The 26,727-nt window shown below is 35.4% G+C and overlaps 1 protein-coding gene across 10 annotated transcripts in view; it reads right to left on the reverse strand.

The window, feature by feature from the left end:
- The window catches only part of CDH18 (cadherin 18), a 1,123,324-nt gene that overhangs the window by 233,681 nt on the left and 862,916 nt on the right, over positions 1-26,727 (reverse strand). For all 10 annotated transcript variants that reach the window (XM_025387876.1, XM_025387869.1, XM_025387867.1 and 7 more), the window contains one exon: positions 13,110-13,229. Coding sequence is in view for 8 of the 10 variants with exons in the window: in XM_025387869.1 (XP_025243654.1) it covers positions 13,110-13,229 (120 nt within the window). In the remaining 2 variants the exon portion in view is untranslated. The remainder of the gene's footprint in view (positions 1-13,109; positions 13,230-26,727) is intronic.

A 26,727-nucleotide genomic window follows, 5' to 3' on the forward strand; every position in this document is an offset into this window, starting at 1 on the left:
GTGCTTTTAATTTGTGTTGTTTGTCTTTATATAGCCTACAGATGTGGATCCTGATTCCTGTGAGAAGCAGCTCACAGGAATAAAGCCGCATTTGCTTGTATCATCTTGCAAAAACAAAATGGGGGACATGTTGGGAACAGGCCCCCAAATCTGGCCATAAGCAGGCCCCAAAACTGGCCATAAACAAAATATCTGCAGCACTGTGACCTGCTCATGATGGCTATGACACCCACGCTGAAGGTTGTTGGTTTAACAGAATGAGAGCAAGGAACACCTGGCCCACCCAGGGCAGAAAACCACTTAAGGCGTTTCTGAACCACAAACAATAACATAAGTGATCTGTGTCTTAAGGACATGTTCCTGCTGCAGATAACTAGCCAGAGCCCATCCCTTTGCTTTCCATTTTAGTTAATCTATAATCTATAGAAACAATGCTTATCACTGGTTTGCTGTCAATAAAATATATGGGTAAAACCCTGTTCCTGGCTCTCAGCTCTGAAGGCTGTTAACCCCCTGATTCTCACTCTGCACTCTATATTTCTCTCTGTGTGTGTCTTTAATTCCTGTAGCACCGCTGGGTTAGGGTCTCCAAGACTGAGCTGGTCTGAGCATTAGTGAGAAAAGATGGTACCACTGCACTCCAGCCTGGGCAACAGAGCTAGACTCCATCAAAAAAAACCCAAAAAAACAAAAAAACAAAAAACAAAAAACAAAAAAACAAAAAAAAACCACTTTCCTTTCAAACCTGTACTGTTGGTAAATTCCTCTTATTACCCATGAGCCAATCACTTGCCATGGCAGTGGCTCTGATACCTCACCTGGCACTTACCCCTCAACTGGCACTTACTGTTCACCTGGCACTTACTTCAGAAATATGGGTAGGAAGGAGGTTGGGGGACTTTCTTCTGACACTGCATAGAATGGGAGCTTGAGACATTTATTTGGATTTTAAAGAAAAGGCTTGGCCTAGCGCGGTGGCTCACACCTGTAATCCCAGCACGTTGGGAGGCCAATGCATGTGAATCACCTGAGGTCAGGAGTTTGAGACCAGCCTGACCAACATGATGAAACCCTGTCTCTACTAAAAATAAAAAAATTAGCTGTGTGTGGTGGCAGGCTTCTGTAATCCCAGCTACTCAGGAGGCTGAGGCAGGAGAATCACTTGAACCCAGGAGGCAGAGGTTGCAGTGAGCCAAGGTTGTGCTATTGTATTCCAGTCTGGGCAACAAGAGTGAAACTCTGCCAGAAAACAAAAAAAAAAAAAAAAAAAAAAAGGAAGAAAGGAAGAAAGAGAAGAGAAAGAAAAGAAAGAAGAAGGAAGGAAGGAAGGAAGGAAGGCAGGCAGGCAGGCAGGTGGGGTGGGGAGGGGAGGGGAGGGGAGGGAAAGGAAGCGAAAGAAAGAAAGAAATAAAAAAGAAAGAAAAAGAAAGAAAGAAGGAAGGAAGGAAGGAAAGAAAAAGAAAGAAAGAAAGAAAGAAAGAGAAAGAAAGAAAGAAAGAAAGAAAGAAAGAAAGAAAGAAAGAAAGAAAGAAAGAAAGGAAGGAAGGAAGGAAGGAAGGAAGGAAGGAAGGAAGGAAGGAAGGAAGGAAGGAAGGAAGGAAGGAAGGGAAGGGGAGGAAGGGAGAAGGAAAGGAAGGAAGGAAGGAAGGAAGTAAAGAAGGAAGGAAGGGGCAAGGAGAGGCGAGGAGAGAAGAGAAGAGAAGAGAAGGGAAGAGAAGCTTTATCTCAAAATATTAGGAGAGTTAGGCACACAAGACCAAAGTAAAAAGAAAATGAAATTGAGATTTTAACAACAATAGAAAAAACATAAGTCTTCTTAAAACTATAAATTCGGCTGGGGTCAGTGGCTCATGGCTGTAATCCCAGAACTTTTGGAGGCCAAGGCAGGTGGATCACCTGAGGTCAGGAGTTCAAGACAAGCCTGGCCAACGTGGTGAAACTCTGTCTCTACTAAAAAATACAAAAATTAGTCAGGCTTGGTGGCGGGCAACTGTAATCCCAGCTACACAGGAGGTTGAGGCAGGAGAATTGCTTGAACCCAAGAGGCGGAGGTTGAAGTGAGTCAAGGTCACACCACAGCACTCCATCCGGGGTGACACAGTAAGACTTCGTCTCAAAATACAAAAACAAAACACCCATAAGTTAATGATTCTTCTCTTATTCAGACATTCAGCCTTTCTAAATTCAATATATGGAAGATGGGAATATTTTTGAGAAATAAAATAATAAGGCAATTAAAAAACCATGAGCATTAATATTAGAAATGGTATTATTTTGAATAACTGCCTTCCCAAAGTGTCAGATTTTATTTCCATATAAACAAATGTTGTCTTCCATGTGTCACACAATACATTAAACATTATGGAAGATACAAAAATGACTAATGCAAGGTCTCAATGAGCTTGCATTCAAGAGATTTATGTTTTAATTATGTACATACAAAACATGTTGTTTTAGTTTCTCAGAAATAGTTTACTTTGTAAACTTGTAAATCAAGAATTATTTTATTTATCATGTTTCCAAAAATATTTAGTCTTCTAAGAGCTCTGAAATACTACTGTTTTGGCAATCATTTGGGAAAAACCCTAAACTAGAATATTACATGATTGATAGAAGTAATAAAATAAAAACTGTTTACAGAAGATCAGAGATGTGACAAATGTTATGTAAAATACAAATATTACTAATATTTATTTAAAAATAATAATCCACAAGTCATTTCTTCCACAAAACTTTTATAAACTTAGTTTTGTAGTTAAACTTAGATAATGTAGGCCTTCAGTAAAGATAATGAGGTATAATTTGAAGTCAAATAATATGATGCTTTCAGTTTGGTTCTTCATACAAGGCTATCATAACCAAACAGCATGGTACTAACATAAAACTAGACATATAGATTGATAAAATATAATACAGAATTCAGAAATGAAGCCACATACCTAAGGTCAACTGATCCTTGACAAAGCCAACAAAAACATACACTGAGGAAAGAACACTCTATTCAATGAACAGTTCTGGGAAAATTACATTGTCATATGCAGAAGAATGAAACTGGACACCTATTTCTCATTATATATAAAAATTCACTCAAGGTGGATTAAGAGTTAATATCTGAATCTATAAAAGTACTAGAAGAAAACCTGGGACAAACTCATCTAGACATTGGTCTAGGCAAATAATTCATGATTAAAACCTCAAAAGGAAATGCAACAAAAACAAAAATAGATGATAAGACTATATTAAACTAAAAAGCTTCTGCACAGCAAATGCAACAAATCAACCAAGTGAACAACTTTCAGAATGGGAGAAAATGCATACAAACTATGCATCTGATAAGAGACTAATATCCAGAATCTACAATGAATGCAAACAACTCATAAACAACAACAACAAAATAACCATTTTCAAAGTGGGCAAAAGACATAACAGACATTTCTCAAAAGGAGGCATGCAAAAGACTGCAAAGGGCCATCGTGCACATGAAAGATATTTCTCAAAAGGAGACACAAATGGCTATCAAGCATATGAAAAAAATGCTCAACATCAGAGAAAGGTAAGTTAAAACCACAATGAAATAACAGCTTACACAAGTCAGAATGGCTGTTAGTATAAAGAAAAACAAACAAACAAACAAATGTTGGAAACACTGCAGAGAAAAAGAATTATTATACACTGTTACTAGGAATGTAAATTAGTACAACCTCTGAGAAATAGCATGGAGAATTCTCAAAAAACCCAAAATAGAACTACCATTTGATCCAGCAAACCCACTACTACTGCTACCCAAAGAAAAAGAAATCATTGCCTCAAAAGCATATCTATACCCATATATTTATTGAGGACTATTCAAAATAGCAAATATACAGTAAGTATTCATCAATGGATGACTGAATAAACAAAATGTGCTATATATACACTGTGGAATATTACTCCTCCATTAAAAAGAAGGAAATAATATCTTTTGCAGGAACATAAGATGGAACTGGAGGTCATTATCTTAAGTAAAATAATGCAGAAAGAGAAAGTCAAATCCTACTTGTTTTCTCTTATAAGTGAAAGCTAAATATGTGTACACATGGACATAGATATTGGAGACTCTGAAGAGTGGGAGGGAACGAGGAATGGAAAATTACTTAACGAGTACCAAGTACATTTTCTGGGTGCTTATTATACCAAAAGTCCAAACTTCACCACTATAGATTCATGTAACTAAACTGTACTTGTATCCCTCAAATTTATAGAAATAAAAGAAAATACAGATAATTAAAAACTTGCTACTGCATGTAAAGCACTCAGGGAGGCCTGTTGTGGAAAGCAACAATAGCATCTATGGTATTTAAGCCTATGGAGCTCTCAGAGTAGAGAAGAAACACCATATGAACAAAAGGGCTACTGCCGTTTTAGGAGGAATGTAAAAACGTTACTCAAAGATCAGAGGTTAGTTCCCAGAGTTCAGGGAATCAACCATTGAAGTGTAAATTTGCCTGGGAAAGGCATGCCAGGAAGAGGAATAGCCTAAGTGAAAAAATAACTCAGAAGCAGTGCTTGGTTGAAATATAGAAGTAGGTATGAGCATAAAATTTTTTATATATAATATATATAATAGGAAAAGTATATATGTGTATTTTCTGTATATATGTGTGTATGTATAGTGGTAAAAATTGTGGAACATTAATAATATTCTAGTGCTTTCTAGATTTCATTGTAGATATCTAAGATACTGGGTTAGTGAATAATCTAAGGAAATCAGTGGTAATGCAATACATTTAATCCTGTGGCAGTAGGATAAATGACCTCAGAATAAATTTAAAGTAATGAAAGAAAAATTAAATTGCTTGGTAATTATATAACACAAATTATGTTTAATCAGGATTAAAGACTAAAGAACACAATTGCAATGTTTCCCATTATCTATTGATTTAATATTTGACAATAAATTAACTAGTATTAATAGCTAATACATTTGCCAGGCTATTGGCTAAACAATCATTCCCAGTATTTTTTTTTTTTTTTCTCAACAGTTACTATTGAGATGCAGGAGGTATAGAGGGAGGTCACACACAAAAAAAGAAGATTAAATAAATTTATATTTTATTAGGAAGAAATAGTATAAGACGTGCTACAATTGACCAACATTGATTCTTATCTTTTTGATATGTAAAAGTGTACCTACAATTTTACAGTGAATTAGATGATTTTTTTTACCCTACTGGTAGCAGCTGGTCAGTTTTTTGACAAACAATTGATATTTTTGAAGGAGCAGATTCAATTGGTTTCCTTACCCTGTTTGCTTAACAGCTTTATGTAAGTTTAATTTACATACTATACAATTTACTTGTGTGCAAGTCAACCTAATTCCATCTTAATTGTTTCATCTAGCACTACAACGAATAGTTTGACTAGCATAGATCACTGATCTAGAATTGAGTTTTGTTAGAACTATATGCATAGGAATTAAATTTGATAAATATTATTCTGTTGATGTCAAAAAGACACTATGATCTTGCCACAGAGTAGGAGAATTATCTGATATCTATAGTGTCTACAAAGTACTTTGGTACTTTGTGATGGGAATAAAATTATTTACCAAATATGCATTATCAGTGGAATATCAGAGAAAAATGCATTTAGTTTCGTTTTGATTCCCCCAAATAGCAAACCTAATATAACTTTTGATATTTCAACCAGTGTGAAAAATGTCTTTTTGCAGTTTGATATTGCTACTGTAACTGTAAAGTGGTTACTCATGGAGAGAGAGCAGCGTGCTCTCTCTGGTTCATAGATTTCAGGTTGAAAGTAATGAAAAGTATTCTCAGGAAGCCAGCTCAACACCTGCCTGGGCAGTGCACTGTACTATGAAGGTGATTCATATGTCTGCAAAGCGCATTTCACAAAGGTCCCAGGTATCAGTTAGTGGAGGGTATGAGTCTGAACATAAACATAATGTAATCGGAGTGACTTCATTGAGGTCCTTTTCTTCAGCAATCTCCATATAACTTTCTCTTTGTGTGCCTGTTGTCATATGATCACAAATGCATGTTTAAATCCAGAAGATGATAAAGCCAATTGAGGGAGCATTGTCAACTTTATAAAGATTTCAAAATTTTCCTAAAATACCTCAGTGGCCTGACTGGCCAGAGCAGTGTCGATAGATACAGGGAGGTTGGAAAAATCTAGATTTTTAACTGCATATGTTGCTACCCTGAGGAAATCAGAGTTACGATATGACAGGCAAAATGAGAAACCAATATTAAATAGACAACCACTCATGTCCACTGGAGTTTAATAACTCTTTATTTCTTAAATGCTGTCTAAAGTTGACATTTTTTTTTCCTTGTGTTATCCTTACACAATCTGCTGCAGTTCAGGAACTACTTGGAATTCTTTCCTAAAGTAGACAAAGTGAGATTTTTTTTTTTTTTTCAGTAAATGGAACCTATTTATTTTTTTCCAAGAGGAACAAATTACTTAGCTTTGATGATGACTACCTAACTCTTTTTCTTTGTTAGTCAACTATAACAGAATTATTTTTACGTTTCTACAATAAATTCTCAATGTCCTTGATAGGTTCTTTAAAATGGTGATTACAAGAGAAGGGACGTACAGCAGGTCCTTAAATTATGTGGTTTCCATTATTTCATTTCCTTTAACACTGACGGAAACAATATATGGTGTCATTATACTTTATCTTGCTTAAAAATTGCAGTTTCCAAGAACCTATGAATGATAAATGAGGACTTATTGCATAATCATTTGTGAGAGCAATTATTATTGTTGTAATTATTATTATCAATAGAAATGGGCTATAAAAAGATACATTGACAAAGCATATTCTATTGTGAAATTTTCTTTATCTTCTGCAGGTATTGTAAACCACAATTTAAATATTTTATCTTCTTAGCTTTTAATAAATATACTGACTTCAGAAAGTGAAAACTATCATCAAATAGATTTTCATATGAAATTATATAAAATTAAAAATAAAATCTATAGGACTTCTAAAGATGTTTTATATAGCTTTTTAAAAGCATATAGAGAAATCATTCCTAAACTTATTATTTTTGCTCACGAAGCAAAAATGAAATGAAAGAAATTTGGGGAGGTAATAGAGAACCAAAAAATGTTGATGAATTTAATTATTTTATGCAGACTGGAGAAATAATGTAGAAAAACCTTGTTTTCAATTACATCCTATGAAATTCATTGATGTCTTCAACTGAGTTCATTTTTATACCTGCTTGAATTCTGCTACAAAATGTTAAGAAAAGGTCATCTTGAAGAATCACAGTTAATGTTGGTCAAGAGCTCTGCATTAGTGACTGTTGTTTCACAAAGAGCATGGCATCTAGAGACACTACTCTGAGTCAAGACTGTCAATTCCGAAGATAAAAGGTTGGTTATTTTATTGCCTAACTTTTGTCTCCTTATAGATTATCATTCACAATTTTCTAATGGTATATTTCTCTTATTTATCGTGTTTGTAAAAGATTTCTTGAAAATGTTTGGAAAGAATTTAATTGCATGTAACTTCATAACGTATCTTACCTTTATAAATTTTATGTAACTATTTTGACTAAAAAATTCTTTCAAACAAAATAATCATTTTTTTTTCTACTTCAGATAAGACTATTTCAAATTCTCATAATCATTCAAAATGTAGTAATTTTGGAAATTCTGGTCAATTTTTTTTTTTTTTTTTTTTTGAGACGGAGTCTCACTCTACTACCTAGGCTGGAGTGCAGTTGCACAATCTTTGCTCACTGCAACCTCTGCCTCCCGGGTTCAAGTGATTCTCTCTGCCTCAGCCTCCTGAGTAGTTGGGATTACAGGCGTGCACTACCACGCCTGACTAATTTTTGTATTTTTCAGTAGAGACAAGATTTCACCATGTTGACCAGGCTAGTCTTGAACTCCTGACCTCACGTGATCCACCCACCTCGGTCTCCCAAAGTGCTAGGATTACAGGTGTGAGCCATCACTCCCCGACTCTTGTCAATCTTAAAGAAGGAGACAAGATAACTTGAGTCCTGTATTTTTCAAGGACTGGGCTAAGAGCAGTGCCCTCATTTTCCCATAGGATTTAGGCATTACCATTCTAAGTTCATACACATGGAAACAGAAGCAAAAAACTTGAGTAATTTGATCAGTTTATTAGGCAACTAAATAGTGTTCTAGGATTTTAACACAAAGCATCCCCAACTTCTTTTGCAATAAGCCTTACTATTTCAGAAAAAATATTTACAATTTATGCTATATTTATATCAGATTAATTAAACTATAATGTGACTTTAAATAGTATATTAATCTTTGGAAGAAAGGCCAAGTAAGCAGTTTCTTCATTGTATTTATAATAATGTCACATCAAATAAATAATAATCTGACTGCGTCTTTGAAACTGGTAGTCATTATTAGGTGTAGGGAATTTTACTTGATGCTAAATGTTCTGTCCCTGTGAGATAGATGTTATTAACGCAAAAGAATCTGACTGATGAAATATCTGAAGTTCAATGTATACTCCTTTTTAATATCATGTAACACAAAAAATTAAAATAATGAAATACATTAGGAGTGTTGATAAAAGAATATGTGGTATGCTCTTTGTATATAAATAAAGATAGCCTGTCTGATCTTGCTATTTTTATGTACCTGACAATTAAATGTAGAATGTATCAATATAAATGTTTTCAGCTGCTATATTTTCTAAGTAAATATTCTTACATTAATTAAGATATGTAAACATTACATGAAAACTGATACGTGAGTTTAAAACATAAACACACAAATATGAAAATAAATAAATGACTTAGTAGTATTTACTGGGCATGTGAAAAAAACCCACTATGAGAACCATTTACACAAATGTATGAACTCCATTATTGACTATCAATGATTTATACATTTCATGTTAATTATGGTCAAAAGAGCTGATACTGACTACTATCAACAATTGTAAGGGAGGCTTAACTAGGATTTTGTAAAACAGTATACTCCTCTATTTTTCCTGACATCAGGTTTTAATTCAGGTTTTCAGGCTTCCTGAATTGGTCATCAGGAAGATTCAATATATTTGCATGAAATAGGCACAGGCATGGCTTAAATTATAAGCACTAACAAAAATAATATTAAGTAGTTCATAAGTTGTTAATTATGAAACAGCAATCAGAGAATCATCAAATGGACATTTGATGCTCAGGTAATGAGCATTACGAGATTTTCATGTCCAATTAAAAACTACACACTGGTCTTCCATTCTGTAATGAAATGGAACGTTTCCATTCTGTTTCTAAGGCCCTGGAATGATACGTGGTAGATTTCTGGCTCTGGCTCTGACCTATGTTATGGGAACTAAGCCCTTTGTGTAGGAATTTGATCATTCAGTTTTTGTAGTCATCACCTGTCAAAAATTTTGTGATTTCTGAAGAGGCACAGAAACCTTGAAATAATGATTTCTATTTAACTCAGTTTACACTATATTAACTGAAGTAGGACTGAGATTTGAGCGGTGCTAATAAAGAACCATCATCCTAGATTTCTCTTGAATTTCATTTTCTGATCACTTAAAATGACCTTCTCACTCACTGGCCTTCCTCAAAATACATTGCTTAGGTTTAGCTCTTTCCTTAGATAGTAAAATGTTTTCTTTAATAACTGTAAAAAAATGTTTTCTTCCAATGAATCTAGCCAGAAATAGCACATGGCTTTTATATTTTATCATCGTAGTCCCCTGCACCTTTTAAATGGTAGTTAATGTTAAACCATCACTTTTTAATGCACATTCATCCTTCGTTGGTATACATTGAGCACAAATCATAAAATAATTATCTTAACAAAAGTCATTAAAAACAATACATTTTTTCACAAGATGTTTCACCATACTGATAAATAAGATTTCAGTGTTAAAAAAAAATCAGATATTATTAATTTAAATTCTGTATCACATAGTAACTCAACAGCCACACAATTCATTTTCTGGATACAGCTATTCAGAGACGGTTTACAAAATAGGAAGCCAAGGTCTCTGGAAGATCAAAATGGTTAATAAAATTTATCTTTCAGGGAAACAAGCCAATCCAAACACTGATTTTATTCATAAGCACTCATAAGTCTATGTTTTGAGGTGTCAAAAGTTACGTTTTATTATGATTGGTCTTCAGTGAAAATAACTGGAAACATGCTGAGATGGAGTCATGCTAATTAGGGGAATGGAATTAGAGTGATACTATTAATATACACCATTATAAGTGACTACTATTTCCATACTTCTTATATAACATGCCATCCAACATAACTGATTCTTCGGTTTTCAGCATGTTGGTAGTTTATTCCAGTCATTTTTTCTGCACAATTTCAACTAAATTCATTAGTTCTGAGGATGTTTAATAGCATTGTAATCGGGTTTTTAAGCACAAATTGCCAAATTTGTTGTTTGTGAAGACTAATGAACATTTTATTTTATACCCCACTTAGCACTTTCTACAGAAAACTGTCTAACTCTAAGATATTTGCATATTTAAAAGATCTTTAAAAACACTTTTGCCCCTTAATGACCTAGTAGGACAGATAATCATAGGTTCCCATGATGCATTAGTCAGTATAATACTGATATTAACACATATTAAAGTGGAAGCATGCACTTTATTCAATACACTAAAGCGCTGAAGAAAGGAACAAAGAAATGCAAGAGCAAAGAAAATTGTGTAGAGCAGCATTTGAATAGCAGCCTATTTATACTTGAGATAAACTTACTTTTGTTGTTTAATGAAGTACTCACTTAAACTGTAATATGTGTACATAAATGAATGCACATTGTATTTACATATTATGTTACTGATATATTTGCTTCCCCCAAATCACAAGCTATAGCAGTCCAACGCTATTAGAACATCACTCTCAGTGACCTGATTTATGCATCCAAGTGCATACACATACATGTATTTACTCACAAAACATATGCAAACATTCACATTCAGGCACATGGGCACACAAAATTGATGTTTGTTAGCCAATTGTATGCATAAAACGTGTAAAAGAATTTTTTAAAAAAATTCATAAAGGATGTTTATATCACGGCAATATGCTATTAGGTAACTAACATTCTTTATAAATAAATGTTTGGCTTTGTATGGTATCGTTAATGGACTAATGTCATATATTTGTGTGCATGTGTCTTTATGCATGCATGCCTGTGTGACATGTGCATGCATGTGTGTTAGTATAATTCCAAACAAGGTAGTTGAAATAGTATCCCTGTTTCTTTCCTCTAGGGAGATAAGTATTTTAAGGTAGGAATTATACTTATTTTATATTTGAAGCAAACATCATTATTGAGAAAATAGAACAAAATGTGAAATATCACCATCAAAGAATGTCAAACTTTTTCAACTAATTCTAAGCTCTTCTAATGGAATAATAATGTGTAATCATAAATATGTACATTTTTGTGCCACCACTTAGATTACTGGATTAATAAGCATGTTTTCCTAAATATTAAGTGATACCTTGGAACTAACAGAAACTGCAGGTCTCATACTCATTGTAAGTTGCATTATGTTATTTATTTTATTATATCCCTATTTCTATTTTTCACTTTAACTACATATTACAATCTATTCTATAATTACAATGCATATAAGAATATATATATATATATTCATGTGTATATTCTTCATTTCTATATCTATATATGTTCTACGTTGTTTTCTTTTTAAGGTACAAAAAAGAAAGAAAGAGTTAAGCAAGTATGTCTGAGATCTATTCATGCCAGTATATTTCCATGTTGGAGCACTCCAGGAAAAGAAAGAAGGCAAGGGACCCAATCAAATCCTCTTATAAACATGATAATGACAAAACTTTTGGTAAACAATCTCGTGGTATTAGCTAGAGAGAAAGTGCTTATCTATAACATCTTTTTAGTTGGATGTGTCTCACATAACACATTGGTAAACAAATCTATAGTCTGTAGACTTATGGAACAGGGTTCCCTGAAAAATGGGTTATATGCGATGTAGTTATAGAGGTATAAAGAGATATTTATGATAAAAAAAATAGCTCCTTTCTGCATTAGTTATGTGGCTATGCCATTTACTTGGAGATGCCACATGTTGATCTGATTCAGAGTGCATCTCGCGGTCAGGAAGGATGTAGGGTGCTGCTGGAATATCCTAGATCTCTCTCTACTTCATCGATCTCATAAATATGCATATCCTCAAAATTTTAGAAAAACTTGAGATTTGTTACTGAACGCTTGTCTAAATTAAAAATGAGTTTTACTTAACTCAATTTTAGCAAAACATTGATTGTCAATGGGGACATTTGCTTTTTTATGGTTTTTGGATTATGCTGCTGTAGCAAATCCTGTAATACATTATTAAGCAGCCTTCATTACCATTTTGGCCTGATATGACAGGATATAATTGATGTGATATAATGTCTTATGATATGATTGATATAATGTCTTATGATATGATTGATATAATATGTTCTGGCCAGTAAAAAATAAAAGGAGAGCAGATTTATATTTTTTCCTAAAAAAAATTTATGTCTTTGGCATTATTTTATTTTATTTTTTTACATAACACAGTATTTGAGGGGTGAATAATTTACTCATTAGAAAAAATTGCCAACTCAAGAAATATAAATCCCCCAGTGCAATACAATTATATATATGTGTGTGTGTATGTATATCTGACAATTTATGTGACAAGCAAAATCTATGCAGGAAAATTTCAAAGAACTATTTACTCTCTTCAGCAAAGAATTAAAACTAACATGTAAGCAGAGCAAATAATATATTTGAAAATCTCATTCAACTTTTGTAATACGCCATATTTGTTTTAAACAGAGATTATTTATTTAAGTGTTACAGAAATATTGAAGGATATGTAACATTTTCTTGCATGGGTATAAATAATGGATAATCAACACAATAGGGAAAGTGGTTAATTTATTTTCAATTATTTCATTACATTGTTTTAGAAAAAGTGAGGATACGTTTAAAATGTGTTAAAATCACATTATATGATGGAAAAGAGCATCTAGAAATAAAAACCATTGCTTTTTAATTTACTGTAGCAAATGCTTGCATGCAAGTTATGTGTAAACACACTAACCTGTTTTAGGATCGACAGAGAAGTAGGGTTGTCCCTGGAGAATGCTGTAAACCACCCGAGCACTGTTTCCATAGGTAGGGTCATCTGCATCAGTAGCTGTCACCTGTAGAACAGAGGTACCTGTGCATTCAGGAAAACAAATTTTAGTGTGTGATGGCATTTAGCATATGATTAATTTGAACACAGAAAATGGGTATGGTGAAATGTCTATGGAGATCAGTAATGGTTGTGTCCTAGTAAATTTAATTAAATGTATGTATAAAACATATTACTTGCTTTCTTTCCCTGCCATCAACTGTAATCAAAGAGAGTCTAAAATATAATATTGGTCTCAAACCTTTTAACATGGTTCTTTATGTGCTGGTAACATTGTGAATAGTCTCTTTTGATTTTCATTAAAAAAGCAATAAAACATAACCAAGGTTTGGTCGGCTTGCGCTAATAAATCAAATTGGTACTAACTGTGCAGTTAAATCAGAGGTATGATAAAGCTGTATATAACATGTTTCATGACTGTTTTGAAAAGTGGAGGTGGAATGATTTGTGATTAAGTCGGGAAGGTGGGTGAGTTGACATTCAATTATCAATGACATCACAACACTCCATTCAACTCATTTTCTGTGTTACACATTCTTTTTATTTATTACCTGCATAATTAATGAGTCACATAACTGGTCTCCTTTTTTTGTTTGTTTTTTTGTTTGTTCGTTTTTGAGACATGAGATGGAGTCTTGCTCTGTCATTCAGTATGGAGTGCAGTGGCACGATCTCGGCTTACTGCAACCTTTGCCTCCCAGATTCAAGCGATTCTCCTGCCTCAGATTCCTGAGTAGCTAGGACTACAGGCGCCCTCCACCATGCCCAGATAATTTTTTTATTTTTAGTAGAGACAGGGTTTTGCCATGTTGGTCAGGTTGGTCTTGAGCTCCTGATCTCTGGTTATCTGCCCCCCTCAACCTCCCAAAGTGCTGGAATTAAAAGCATGAGTCACTGTGTGCAGCCAACTGGTCTACTAAGTTCAAATCTCATTCCTTTAGTGTCTCGTACACAGTGCCAACATTGCACTGGATTTTTTATAATGAAAATGAATTATAAATTCATTTATAACATTACAAATACTATATTTTGAGGTAATAAAATTATTGAATGTAGTATGCTCATGCCTTTATGCTTACTTTTTAAAACCCAATTTGTATAATTAGATACACCTATATAATATTTCAATTGTTTCTAAATGAAAACTTAATCTAAGTATAACATGACAACCATATATTAAGGGATATACAACTTCATTGCAGAAGTAGTGGGTAAGAATGCTCATCTAAGAATTCACATCTATTCATAAAATGTACCTGATGAATCATCTAATAGTGCACACTTGATATTTTATTCCATGTCACTAGAAAAATTCTACCTACTAATTTGGGTTATCTATCAAGTAAAAATATTTTTACAATCAAATGATCTTGTATGGAATTTTGTATTCATTTTGGTATTTGAATATGGAAGCACTGACAATTAAGAGTTTTTTATTTTAGTAATGATGTCAATGATTCAGGACCTAATGTCTGTTCAACTAGAAAATGTGTACTTCTAGGCCTGGGCGTGGTGGCTCACGCCTGTAATCCCAGCACTTTGGGAGGTTGAGGCTGGGGGGATCACCTGAGGTCAGGAGTTCGAGATCAGCCTGGCAAATATGGCAAAACTCTGTCTCTATTAAAAATAGAAAAATTAGCTGGGCTTGGTGGCGCATGCCTGTAATCCCAGCTAGTTGGGAAGCTGAGACAGGAGAATTGCTTGAACTCGGGAAGTGGAAGTTGCAGTGAACTGAGATTGTGCCATCGCACTCCAGCCTGTTCAACAAGAGCGAAACTCCGTCAAAAAAAAAAAAAAAAAAAAAAAAAAAGAAGAGAAAATTTGTACTTCTTTGTTGAACTTCAGACACAACTTTAGGGAAAGCTTGTTCTGTGTCTTCAAGTGATCCTAGAAAATAGAATTAATATGCCAAGTTCACCTAACAATCCTTATTAGCAGATCATAAATATTTATAATATATTAAGGATTCTGGCCCCTAAAAAGTATTTTAACAATGAGACTCTAAGAAGAAATATGACTTGCAATTATCCATCCTCAGAGGATGAGAGCTGTGTTATGTCTAAAAGAGATTTCAAATTATAGACCAATAAAATAGTATGGTGACAGTAACTGCTGTTTAGAATGCTGAGAAACTGGGTCACTCATACACTGTGGGTAGAAATATGATTGTTTGGCAATTTCTTATAAAACTAAACACACATTTACCCAGTAAATTGAATAGGGAATTTTTTTATTTTTTATTTTTATTTTATTATTATTTTTTGAGACAGAGTTTTGTTCATGCTGCCCAGGTTGGAGTACAATGGCACAATCTTGGCTCATTACAACCTCCACCTCCTGGGTTCAAGTGATTCTCCTGTCTCAGCCTCTTGAGAAGTTGGGATTACAGGCGCCTGCCACCATGCCCAGCTAATTTTTTCTATTTGTAGTAGAGATGGGGTTTCACCATGTTGGCCAGGCTGTGAACTCCTTAGGTGATTCGCCCGGCTCAGCCTCCCAAAGTGCTGGGATTACAGGTGTGAGCCACCGCATCCAGCCCTAGCATTTTAACAAATAAATAAAAACTGATGTTCACAGAAAACCCTGCTTACAAATATTCATAGTGGCATTGTTCATGATAGCCCCACACTGGAAACCATCCTGACGTCCTTCAATGAGAGACTTGTTAAACAAACTGGTACATTCATAGTATGAAACATTACTCAACAATAAAAATGAATAGACTATGGATACATGCAACAACTTGTATGAATCTTCAGGGAATCAACTAAATGAAAATTAAGTAAATCCCAAAAGGTTGTATACTATGATCCCATTTATATAGCATTTTTGAAATGAAAAAAAAAATTAGAAATGAATAACAAGTTATTTTTTCCGGAGATTTTGGGAGACAGACTAGAGCAATGAAGTTTGGTATAGAAGGGAAGCACAAGGGATCCTTATGATATTGGAGCTGTTCAATATTTTAATTATGATAATTGACATACAAATAGGCACAGCTGATAAAATTCTGTAGAACTAAGCTCACTCGTACACACAGACATACACACACACACAAATGTATACAAGTAAATCTAGGGAAACCTAATGACAATCAGTAGATTTTACTATTTCAATAACCTGGTTATGATATTGCTTTATAGTTTTGCATGATCTTACCATTGTGGGAAAAAAAAAAAGATTTGCAAAATGTTACCATTACACGTGAATCTACAACGTATCAAAATTACAAGTATTAAAGACAAAGATGAGTTCTTGCCTCTGTACTACTCCATTATTAGAGAGGTAGTTTGGGTTTGTGTGTCCTGTGAGTTTTCTCAATATACCACTAACCTTTCTGGCTTGATTAAATCCATTCCCACCACAAACTGTCCTGAGCTGGTCACATACAGACTATCTCTTCCGCTATAAAGTATAACTAGTTATTAACATAGCATATTAGGGACTTTTTATGTGATGGCACAACACTTGATCCATAACCAATATTTAACCCTCCAACTTATTCAGAGAATACCACTAGGTAGGCATCTACAACTAAAAGTTGATTTTGAAGACATTTTCATTGGTACCTCACTGAAAAAAATAAAATAAAATAAAGTCTGTTGTTAGGTACCCAGATTAGGCTTTAAATGTGCAGCAAGCTTAAAATATGGTTAAAAATGGTATAAAATTATTTCAATTAAATCTTTCTTTGAAGGTCAGGCACAGTGGCTCACGCCTGTAATCCCAACAATTTGGGAGGCCAAGGCAGGCAGATCACCTGAGGTTGGTGGTTTGAGACCAGCCTGACCAACATGGAGAAATCTCATCTCTACTAAAAATACAAAATTAGCTGGACATGGTGGTGCATGCCTGTAATCCCAGCTACTTGGGAGGCTGAGGCAGGTGAATTGCTTGAACTAGGGAGGCAGAGGTTGAAGTGAGCCGAGATCATGCCATTGCACTATGAACTGGGCAATGCGAGTGAAACTCCATCTCACTACCACCACCACCACCACCAACAACAAAAATCTTTCTTTGATCTGATAAGAGAAGTGTTAATAGTTCTAGGCACATAGGGATTACTGGGACTCGGGAAAGGGAAAACTACAGAAAACAGTAGAATAACGGCCATTGAAAAATTAGGCTTATACACTCCTCAGGTTTTGAAATTAGCTCTGGCCCTGAAATAGCAATTTAAGCCTAAATAGTTTTTAATATCTAAATAGCAGTCCCTGGGTAACCATTTCATGCAAAAAGCTGAGAAGTACAAACAGTGCAAGATCACTCCTCATTTGCTATAATAGGCTGAATTGCCACATGAAAGAAAGAGAGTTGCTCTGTTTAGCTTGAGGTGTCTATAAAAGTCTAGCCTTGTTAAGTGAGAGTCGAGATACATGAAGGCAGTGGCAAGTTAAATAAGGAAAAACAAGAAAAGGAGATGAAAAAGGAAGAAGGGTAGCATGGTGATATTGTCTAAGTGATTGTTTAAAGTAACAAAGGAAAGTTAGTAGAGCAGACAAAAAAAAAAAATATATAGTAACTCTCTGCCCTGATCCAAAAGAATGGTCATTAATAGCTACATACATTTCTGCACAGGAAGTCTCACACAATTCTCTTTGTGTGTGAAGCAAAGAGCAACAAATTGCCTCTTGTACTATGTGTACTGTACTTCGGTGGTGCCTGAAGGCATCAGGTTACCACTTTGAGTATCAGATTGCTGACTGAAGGGAACACACACACTTATGAATAGCAGAACCCAACTAAATGCCAACCCATCAGAGAACAGAACAGGGTTGGACATAAATAGCAGGGATGGAAAAGAAATCTCTTGCCCCATTGTTCAAGGATCTTTTACTAGGTAGGACTGGAAAGAAAGCTTAGAGCTGAAAGAAAAATATATTCATATCTTAAATTCTTATTTATTTGAAATCTAGATGGAAAATTGTAAGACTTGGTATATTCAGTAATTCTTTATACTAGAAAAAAGTGTGTGCTTTTATTAATGCTATAGGCTAAATGTTCATGTGCCCCTCAAATTCCTATGTTGAAATCCTAACTTCTAGTGTGATGGTATTTAGGGGCAGGGTTTTTGCAAATACCGTGTGAGAGCAGATTCCTCTTTATTAAGAGATTAGTGACTTTATTAAGAAGATCCCAAAGAGCTTCCTCATTCCTTCTGCCATATGATGACACAGCAAGAAGATGGCCTTCTGTGAACCAGGAAGTGTGCCATCATCATGGAATCTGCTTGCACCTTGATCTTGCACGTCCCATCCTTCAGAATTGTCACAAACAAATGTTGTTTAAGCCACCTACACTATGGCTTTCTGTTACATGAGTCCAAATAAACTAAGACAATCAATCAATCAATTAATAAACAAAAAGGAAATGAATAAGTAAGCTAATCAAGGTATATCTTATGGGTTAAATCACATCCTCCAAAATGGATATGTTGAAGTCCTAATCCCCCGTACCTCAGAATGTGACCTTCTTTAGAAATAGTACTTTTTAAATGAAATTAGTTAAGAGAAGATCATGCCAGAGTAGTGTTGGCCCTAATCTACATTGACTGGCATACTTATAAAAATGAAAAATGTGGAGAAAGGTACATATACACAGGGATAACACCATGTGAAGATGAATGTAAATATTAGGGTGATGTGGCTACAAGCCAAAAACACCGAAGATGGTCAGCGAACCACTAGACACTATGGGAGAGCTGTGAAACAGGTCCCTTCTCTGTTCAGAGAGAATAAACTGGTGACACCTTGTTCTCAGGCATCTAGCTTCCAGACTGTGAGATAATACATTTCTGTTGTGTCAGTCACCCAGTCTGTGGCACTTTTGTAGGGTCACACTCTAGCAAATGAAGATGGTGTGCTAGAGTTTCAGTGGGAAAAACTGACATTTATTCTCATAATTTTTAGTTGCTTTTTAATCTGGGCAAAACTATGAAATTATAAGTCAAGAAAAAAATTGTGTATTATATTTGAAACCAGATCCATCATAAGAGAGATAAAAAGTTATTGTTACAAATAGATTAAAGTAAATAAAGATGAATATCTGATATTTTTGATCAGACACTTCTAATGATCTGCCTGTTGACATTTTAAAAGTTAGTTAATGTATTGTATTGGGCATTTTAATGAATTTTATCACTCATTAAAAGTTCAAGTGAAACAGATTCTCAGTATTTACATCTCTGTCTGAGAAAAGTCTCCTATTTGAATAATTCAATTTCTTTATTCATACTGTGTGCCCAAATTTTCTGCATAGTAGAAAAGAAAAAAAAAAATTCTCTACAGTGCAATACTTCCAAATGGAAATATATAATGTCTAAAATTCCATTATTCTACCAGAATATTAAAATAGGAATCTAATTTTCTCTGGGAATTATTATATAGGTTTGATGAATAGATATTAAACCAACAGTTCCTCTCTCTAGATAATTGGTTTCTCAATTAAAGAAATATCTTTCAAAAGTGCTTTAGAAACATTCTTATATTTTGAAACTGTTTCCCTTAAAAACTATAATTACAAAAATGTTGTATTTCAAGTTTCATTGGTTATTTGGTATATAATATTTTCATGTTAAATATTTCCTGTGGCACACAGTTAGCTGTTCCCATGCTGAGGATTAGTTTCTCTCAGCTGATGTTTTACACAAATCTGAGGAAGATTTAAGTATATGAGAATGCTTTCAAGATATCTTTTCTACAATAAAACTTAAAGCTTATTTTCTTTAGGGACTGCCCTGTGTCATTCTCATTCTTTTCATTTGTTTTTTGGTACTACTGCTTTATAAATAGCATGCATTTTGCACAGATGCACATCAATAAGAAACAGAAAGAGTAGACTTCCTGGAAAGTTTCTAAAAACCAATTTGAAATATTTAATAAGGCATTTTTATACCAAGCAAATACTCTCTGAGACTACAAATTGTTATGCATGACTCATCAGGGTTCACAGCTCTGTTAAAATCTCAAGAGATTCAATGTTGAATAAGATCTTTGAGTAAAAATAAGCTGGAGATTTACAAAGGCTCAGAGTACCTCTCTGAAGGAATCTCTTAGGGCTTAATTCTCAGAAGAATTTCCCAGGAAATGTGAAAAAGCAATAGTCATCAAGACACAACTTAAATTTCATTCTATACAGGAGAACTGTAATTTCACCAACGACCAATAACACTGAATTCTAGTCATTGTGTAATTTTATAAAGTTTTGAGTATTCACTCAAGCCATTGGATTGAAAAGAAAAACATTTCTGCAAGTACACATATGAAACATCTGGGCTGAGTACCAAAACAAAATTCACTATTTTGTGTATTAACTATAAAACCACAGCAATTGTTAATTTCTGTGCACTTTCAATAAGATCTTATTTATGGAACTAACTAATGTGAAATTTCACATTCACACATACAACTTATATTCTGCTCCATAAATGGAAAAAATAATAATCAGGGAAATAATATGTATTAAGTGCCAATGATGTGGTAGCCCTCTGTTATAAGCCATTGAATTTAATAAAATAATTAAATTAACATTAATATTGAGAAAATGACATTTAATACTGTTTTACCCACAGAGAAGTTGAGGTTCAAAAAAGTTGTTTAGTTGACAATTGGAGAAGGCAGAATTCAAGTCCAGCCCTATCTATTTTGATATGTAGCAGTCTTTCTCATATACGCTATTACTCGACCCAGTCAAGATCTGCTGAATCTTGTTTAATACTTACAATATTTTCTGCAATTGTTTTGTGTGGTCCTTGATGGTGTATAAGGACACTGTGGATGCATCTACTTGGGCAGAAGAAGCTTTCTATCACATTTCCCATAGTGAAAGGCCGAGGCAGTAAATCCATTTTGTCAAATAAGAGTATGTGGCAGAATACTTAGAAGGGAGTAATATCCAGGTACTAACAACACTGTTGTGCTCCTCTGCAGTCTTCTAGAATGTTCATGATTCTCTTCATAGTTGTACAGAGTAAATGGCTGTGGTGAAAACTGACTGGACTGATCATATGCCCACTAGTCTTACATATCTTACAAGTATATTTGCATATTATCTCAAATTAATTCCCTACCCTGTCCTGCTCTGCTCTGCTTGCAGAAACTTAATACCTGTCATTGATATTGATTAGCTTTTCTTACCAACAGAATAAGGGGAAGTAATAGACGGAAATTGAAAAACAATAATAAGTCAATCTCTCTGTCTCCGCCTTTCTGTCTCTGTCTCCCTCCCACCTTCTTTCTGCTTCAGATGATTTCTCTGACTAAGATTGCAGTACTTCAGTGGTTCCAGCTCCCTTTCAGCTGTGCCCTACCATGGTCCATTCTATAAGATCCAGGTTCTGGGCTTAGGTAACACTACACCTCTCAGCCTTAAAGGAGCCCTACTGTTGCAGTGATTGTTTCATAGGGTACTATTTGACTTTTCAGTCCCTCCATTTTTGTAACCTGTTCTCAATTTTTCCTATTTGTCTAACCACCAGTTGATGTGTTTTTCTGCTGGAACTTTGACTGACACAGAAGGTATTAACAGATTTCTCCCCAATGGTCCTTTACCCATTTTGAAGAGTAATGACTACACACTATGAAACACAAAGGTTAGATTCTATATTTGATGCTAATATAGTGAGTACAAGTTAAATATCTCTTATGCTTGGAACCAACATTTCAGATTTCAGATTCTTTTCAGTTTGAAATATTTGCATATACATAATGAGATATTTTGGGGATGGGACCCAAGTTTAAATATGAAATTCATTTAAATTTCATATGCATCTTATTTCTATAGACTGAAAGTAAGTTATGCTTTTAATAATTTTGTGAACGAAACAATATTTGTGTACATTTAACCATCAGAAAGCATTATCTCAGCCACCTATGTGGACAATCTCTGGCTGTTTGGCATCACCACTATTTCTGACTCTGAATTTATATGCTACTGATAAACAATCATTTTCACACAGAAGTACTAAATGGTTAAAAAAAAAAAAAGCATACAATTAATGCAGTGAAAAAGTAATGCATTTGTAGTAGCTAAGTAGAAGAACAGCATCACCAGACTACATATATGAGCCATTAAACAATAAACTAAAAGATTACTGTCTACTGTACTTTTTAAGGACAGAATAAACATCAGAAGCAATTGAGGGACCAGGAAATGGTTCCTCTGGAGATGGCTATTTAAAATTTTTTCTCTAGAGTCACTTGCCTTATTAGCAATTGTTTACATCTTTGATTTTATAGATGGACAAGATTTTTTGTTCTATTACAAATGCACACTACTCTATTCCTACAATGACCCTATCACATATTTTCATCACATAGGAACTTTTCTTCAGTGTTAAACAATGTCATCTTCATCATCACGTGAGCATTCAGAAAGTTTTGGATATTGAAGCATTTTGGATTTCAGATTTTGGAATTAGGGATACTCAATCTGTACTTTAAAATGAGAATCTGGATGCCCTTTGCATTCAAAAACGTGAATTACTCAGCATATTAGAACCTGACAAATACATCATCTAGAGAGTTGTTTATTGCATGTGAAATGAAATGATGAATTTCTTAGGAGAGAATGTAATATATATATATATATATATATATATAGAGAGAGAGAGAGAGAGAGAGAATGTTTAAGAACTCAAATATTTGTTGTCAAAGTATCCTATAAATTATCTCTCTTATGTGTGATATGTTTTAGAGATGGTTTCTTGAGATTAGCTTCCATTTTACTTAATTAATGAAGTGGAAAGTAAAGGTGTCACCATCAAGAATTAATTCATGAGCCTGCATGGTGGCTCACACTTGCAATCCCAGCATTCTGGGAGGCTGAGGCTGGTGGATTGCTTAAACTCAGTAGTTTAAGACCAGCCTGGGCAACATGGCAAAACCCTGTTTCTGCAAAAAATACAAAAATTAGCCAGACTTGGTAGTGCACACTTGTGGTCCTAGCTACTCAGGAGGCTGAGGTAGGAGAATCAGTTGAACATCAGAGAGCAAGGCTGCAGTGAGCCCTGATTGTGTCACTGCACTCCAGCCTGGGTAACAGAGTAAGACCTTGTCTCAAAAAATTTAAAAAAAAATGTATTTTTTAAAACTATGAGAAAGGCCTAGTGCAGTGGCTCATACCTATAACAGAACTGTGAGAGGCCAAGTTGAGCTCAGGAGTTTGAGCCCAGGTGTTCAAGACCAGCCTAGGCAACATAGAGATATCATGTTTCTACAAAAAAAAAATTTTTTTTTTTTTCTTTTTTTTTTGAGATGGAGTCTCGCTCTGTCGCCCAGGCTGGAGTGCAGTGGTGTGATCTCGACTCACTGCAAGCTCCGCCTCCCAGGTTCACACCATTCTCCTGCCTCAGCCTCCCGAGTAGCTGGGACTACAGGCGCTTACCACTGCGCCCGGCTAAGTTTTTGTATTTTTAGTAGAGTCGGGGTTTCACTGTGTTAGCCAGGATGGTCTTGATCTCCTGACCTCGCGATCCACCCGCCTCGGCCTCCCAAAGTGCTATGATTACAGGTGTGAACCACCACACCCAGCCAAAAAAAGAAAGTTTTTAAAATAAAAAATTATACAGATGTGGTGGTATACACCTGTAGTACCAGTTAGTCAGGAGGCTGAGGCAGGAGGGTCTCGAGCCCAGGAGTTCAAGGTTGCAGTGGGCTATGATCATGCCACTGCATTCCAGTCTAGGTGACAGAGTGAGACACTGTCTCAAAAAAATAAATAAATAAAAAATAAAAAAATCTGTGACACAGCTATATCATCAAAATCAAGCATTTCTTGTTTAGCCTTTATCGTAATTAAGCCCATAAGGTATGTTTATGAAGGACTCCTTAATCCTGAAAACCAATGGGAATATCTACTTCCTAAAACAATTATCTTTCTTGTAAAGTTTAATTGCTCCTATCTAAGATTTAATTTCTTTCACCAGGGTGAAACAGCTTGGGGCACAATATTGTTTTCAGGATGATTAGTATATTTAATCTCTTATATCTGTTATCTTTGGCACTAGATTCTTTCCTTTTAACTCCTTTTTGTGTGAGGAGTTAATATTTGATCCATGCATACTTAACCTTGTAAAACTTGTTCTTCTCACCTACAGGCTGTCAAACTTTAAGTGGTCACACAACTGGAGCCTCGGATGACAGCTCCCTTTAACCAGGAACCCTCAGATAGGCCTCTGAGGGGAATCTGAGTTCCGTTTTCCCAAAACAGCATCCCCTGTCAGCAGGAAGTAGCTAATATCGGTCATGATCCCTATTCTAACAGCAGTTAGATGCACCTCTTCAAAGCAGGAAATGATAGAGGCAGGAGGCAGAGAAATCCTAGGCAGACCAGGGGCGGGTATCCCATGAAATCTCATCTTCAAGCCAAAGACAGTTTAAAGCATGAAGACCAAGCTACAAGTCAAATTCACAGACCAGATTAAGAATCTGTCTTCCTCTTTGTAGTGCTTTCCTTTGATTGAGCTTCACCCTACACCTATTTTACATATATCTACCCTTTCCTAATTGTTTTTACACTGTTCCCACCTTTGACTGGTCCCTTTGTTTTAACCTTTTTTCCAAACCCATGAATGGATCAGTACACACTTCTTTAACCTATGCCTACAAAAACTGTGGACTCAGCCACACAGAGAGATGACCTGACTTCAGGAGAGACAAGCCAACCCTCCCATCCCCTCTCTGCCGAGAGCTGTTTGGTCACTCAATAAAATTCTCTGCTTTCACTACCCTTCAACTATCACTGTGACCTCAGCGGGACAAGAGCACGAGACCCACTGAATGAAGGTGCCCAGAAAGTCTATAGCACTGGCCCTCTGACCTTGCCAATGGAGGGCAGCTGCCTCACATGACAGAAGCAATGGCAAGTCCAAGTCAGTCCCGGAGCCGTGAGAGTCCTGGAGTCATGGGCCAGAGCAGGGCAAAAGGCTAACTGAGATGCTAACATGCCTCTTTCCTTTGGACAGCAGGCAGCTAATTAGCACGCTGTAACATCCCCTCTGGGGTTTGGTGGTCACAGGCACCATTGCCTGGGCATCATCAAATTCCCCTCAGGGTGACACACCTGATCTGACTGCAGCCTCACACAGAGTTTGCTCCTGCGTTGATGCTCAAAGCAGTTGGCCAGACCCCACACTTCCTCGCTTACATGCTCCCTCCTGCCAGGGGCTGAGTGCAGTGGGCTAAGTAGATGGAGTGACCCCGGCTGCAAGTCCAGCAAAGGGGGCGAGAAAAGTCCTGCATCAACTTCATGCTGTTCTTGTTTAATGAATGCAACAAAATTTCACAGTGTTCTCCACAGCGAATCATTATTCTGTTCATTTTAATCCTTGTCTTTTATGTTGTTGCTTTATTTCCAAAAGAATGAAAGGAAAAAAAAAAAAAAAAACAACAGCTGGTTGATTGAAAGATAATAGCACATTATCATTTAAAAACTGAGTTGAGGCCGGGCGCGGTGGCTCAAGCCTGTAATCCCAGCACTTTGGGAGGCCGAGACGGGCGGATCACGAGGTCAGGAGATCGAGACCATCCTGGCTAACACAGTGAAACCCCGTCTCTACTAAAAATACAAAAACTTAGCCGGGCGAGGTGGCAGGCGCCTGTAGTCCCAGCTACTCGGGAGGCTGAGGCAGGAGAATGGCGTGAACCCAGGAGGCGGAGCTTGCAGTGAGCTGAGATCTGGCCACTGCACTCCAGCCTGGGTGACAGAGCGAGACTCCGTCTCAAAAAAAAAAAAAAATAAATAAAAAAAAAAAAAATAAAAACTGAGTTGATGTTTTCCCTTCTCAACTGGAATGCTACCTGTTAGTAAGTGTGGCTGGAATGCATTGATATTCTTTCCAAGCTGGTTGAGTACTCTTCTGTTTCCAAAGCAGGAGTAACTTGCATCAGAAGAGGGGACTTGTGATATTTGTCTATTGATAAGAGCTGTTTTATTTTATTTTGTTTTTGTTCCCCTGTGATGTGGACGTTTTGGTTTACTGGAAGTTAATTCTTGTGTCACAATATTACTTTTTTGATCCATCCTCAGAAAAATTCACCAAAGGCCTTATGGTAGAATAAAAATATAGTTTCTTGGATTGCAGAGAAGAGATTAAAAAAAAAAAAAAAAAAAAAAAACCAAAAAACCTCTTTCTTGTTTTGAAAGCTTCAATTTAATAAGTTGTCCGGGTGACTTTCCCAGTTTCTTCTCCGTATCTTGTATTTACAAGGACTTTCTTGGACAAGATAATGTTCTCCTTTAATGTTTAGGGCTATTCATTTGATGTATCTCCCCACGCCGCCCACCTCCTGTCCATTAATCCAATTTCAGTGTCTTCAGTGCTCTAGGAATTTTTGGAATCTCTTGTCCACTCTTGGTACCCTATCTTATTATTATGGTTTCTTTTTGAAATATTTATGGTTTCTTTTTGGTATATGGTCTCTGACATGTCAAAGGGGTGATATATCAGAAAGATATATCTAAGAGTAAGTTATATTGCAATAACAAACACACACTAAATTTTAGAGTCTTTAAGCAATGAAAG

Source organism: Theropithecus gelada, chromosome 6 (genome assembly GCF_003255815.1).
Source record: "Theropithecus gelada isolate Dixy chromosome 6, Tgel_1.0, whole genome shotgun sequence".
In the NCBI taxonomy this organism is placed as follows: domain Eukaryota; kingdom Metazoa; phylum Chordata; class Mammalia; order Primates; family Cercopithecidae; genus Theropithecus; species Theropithecus gelada.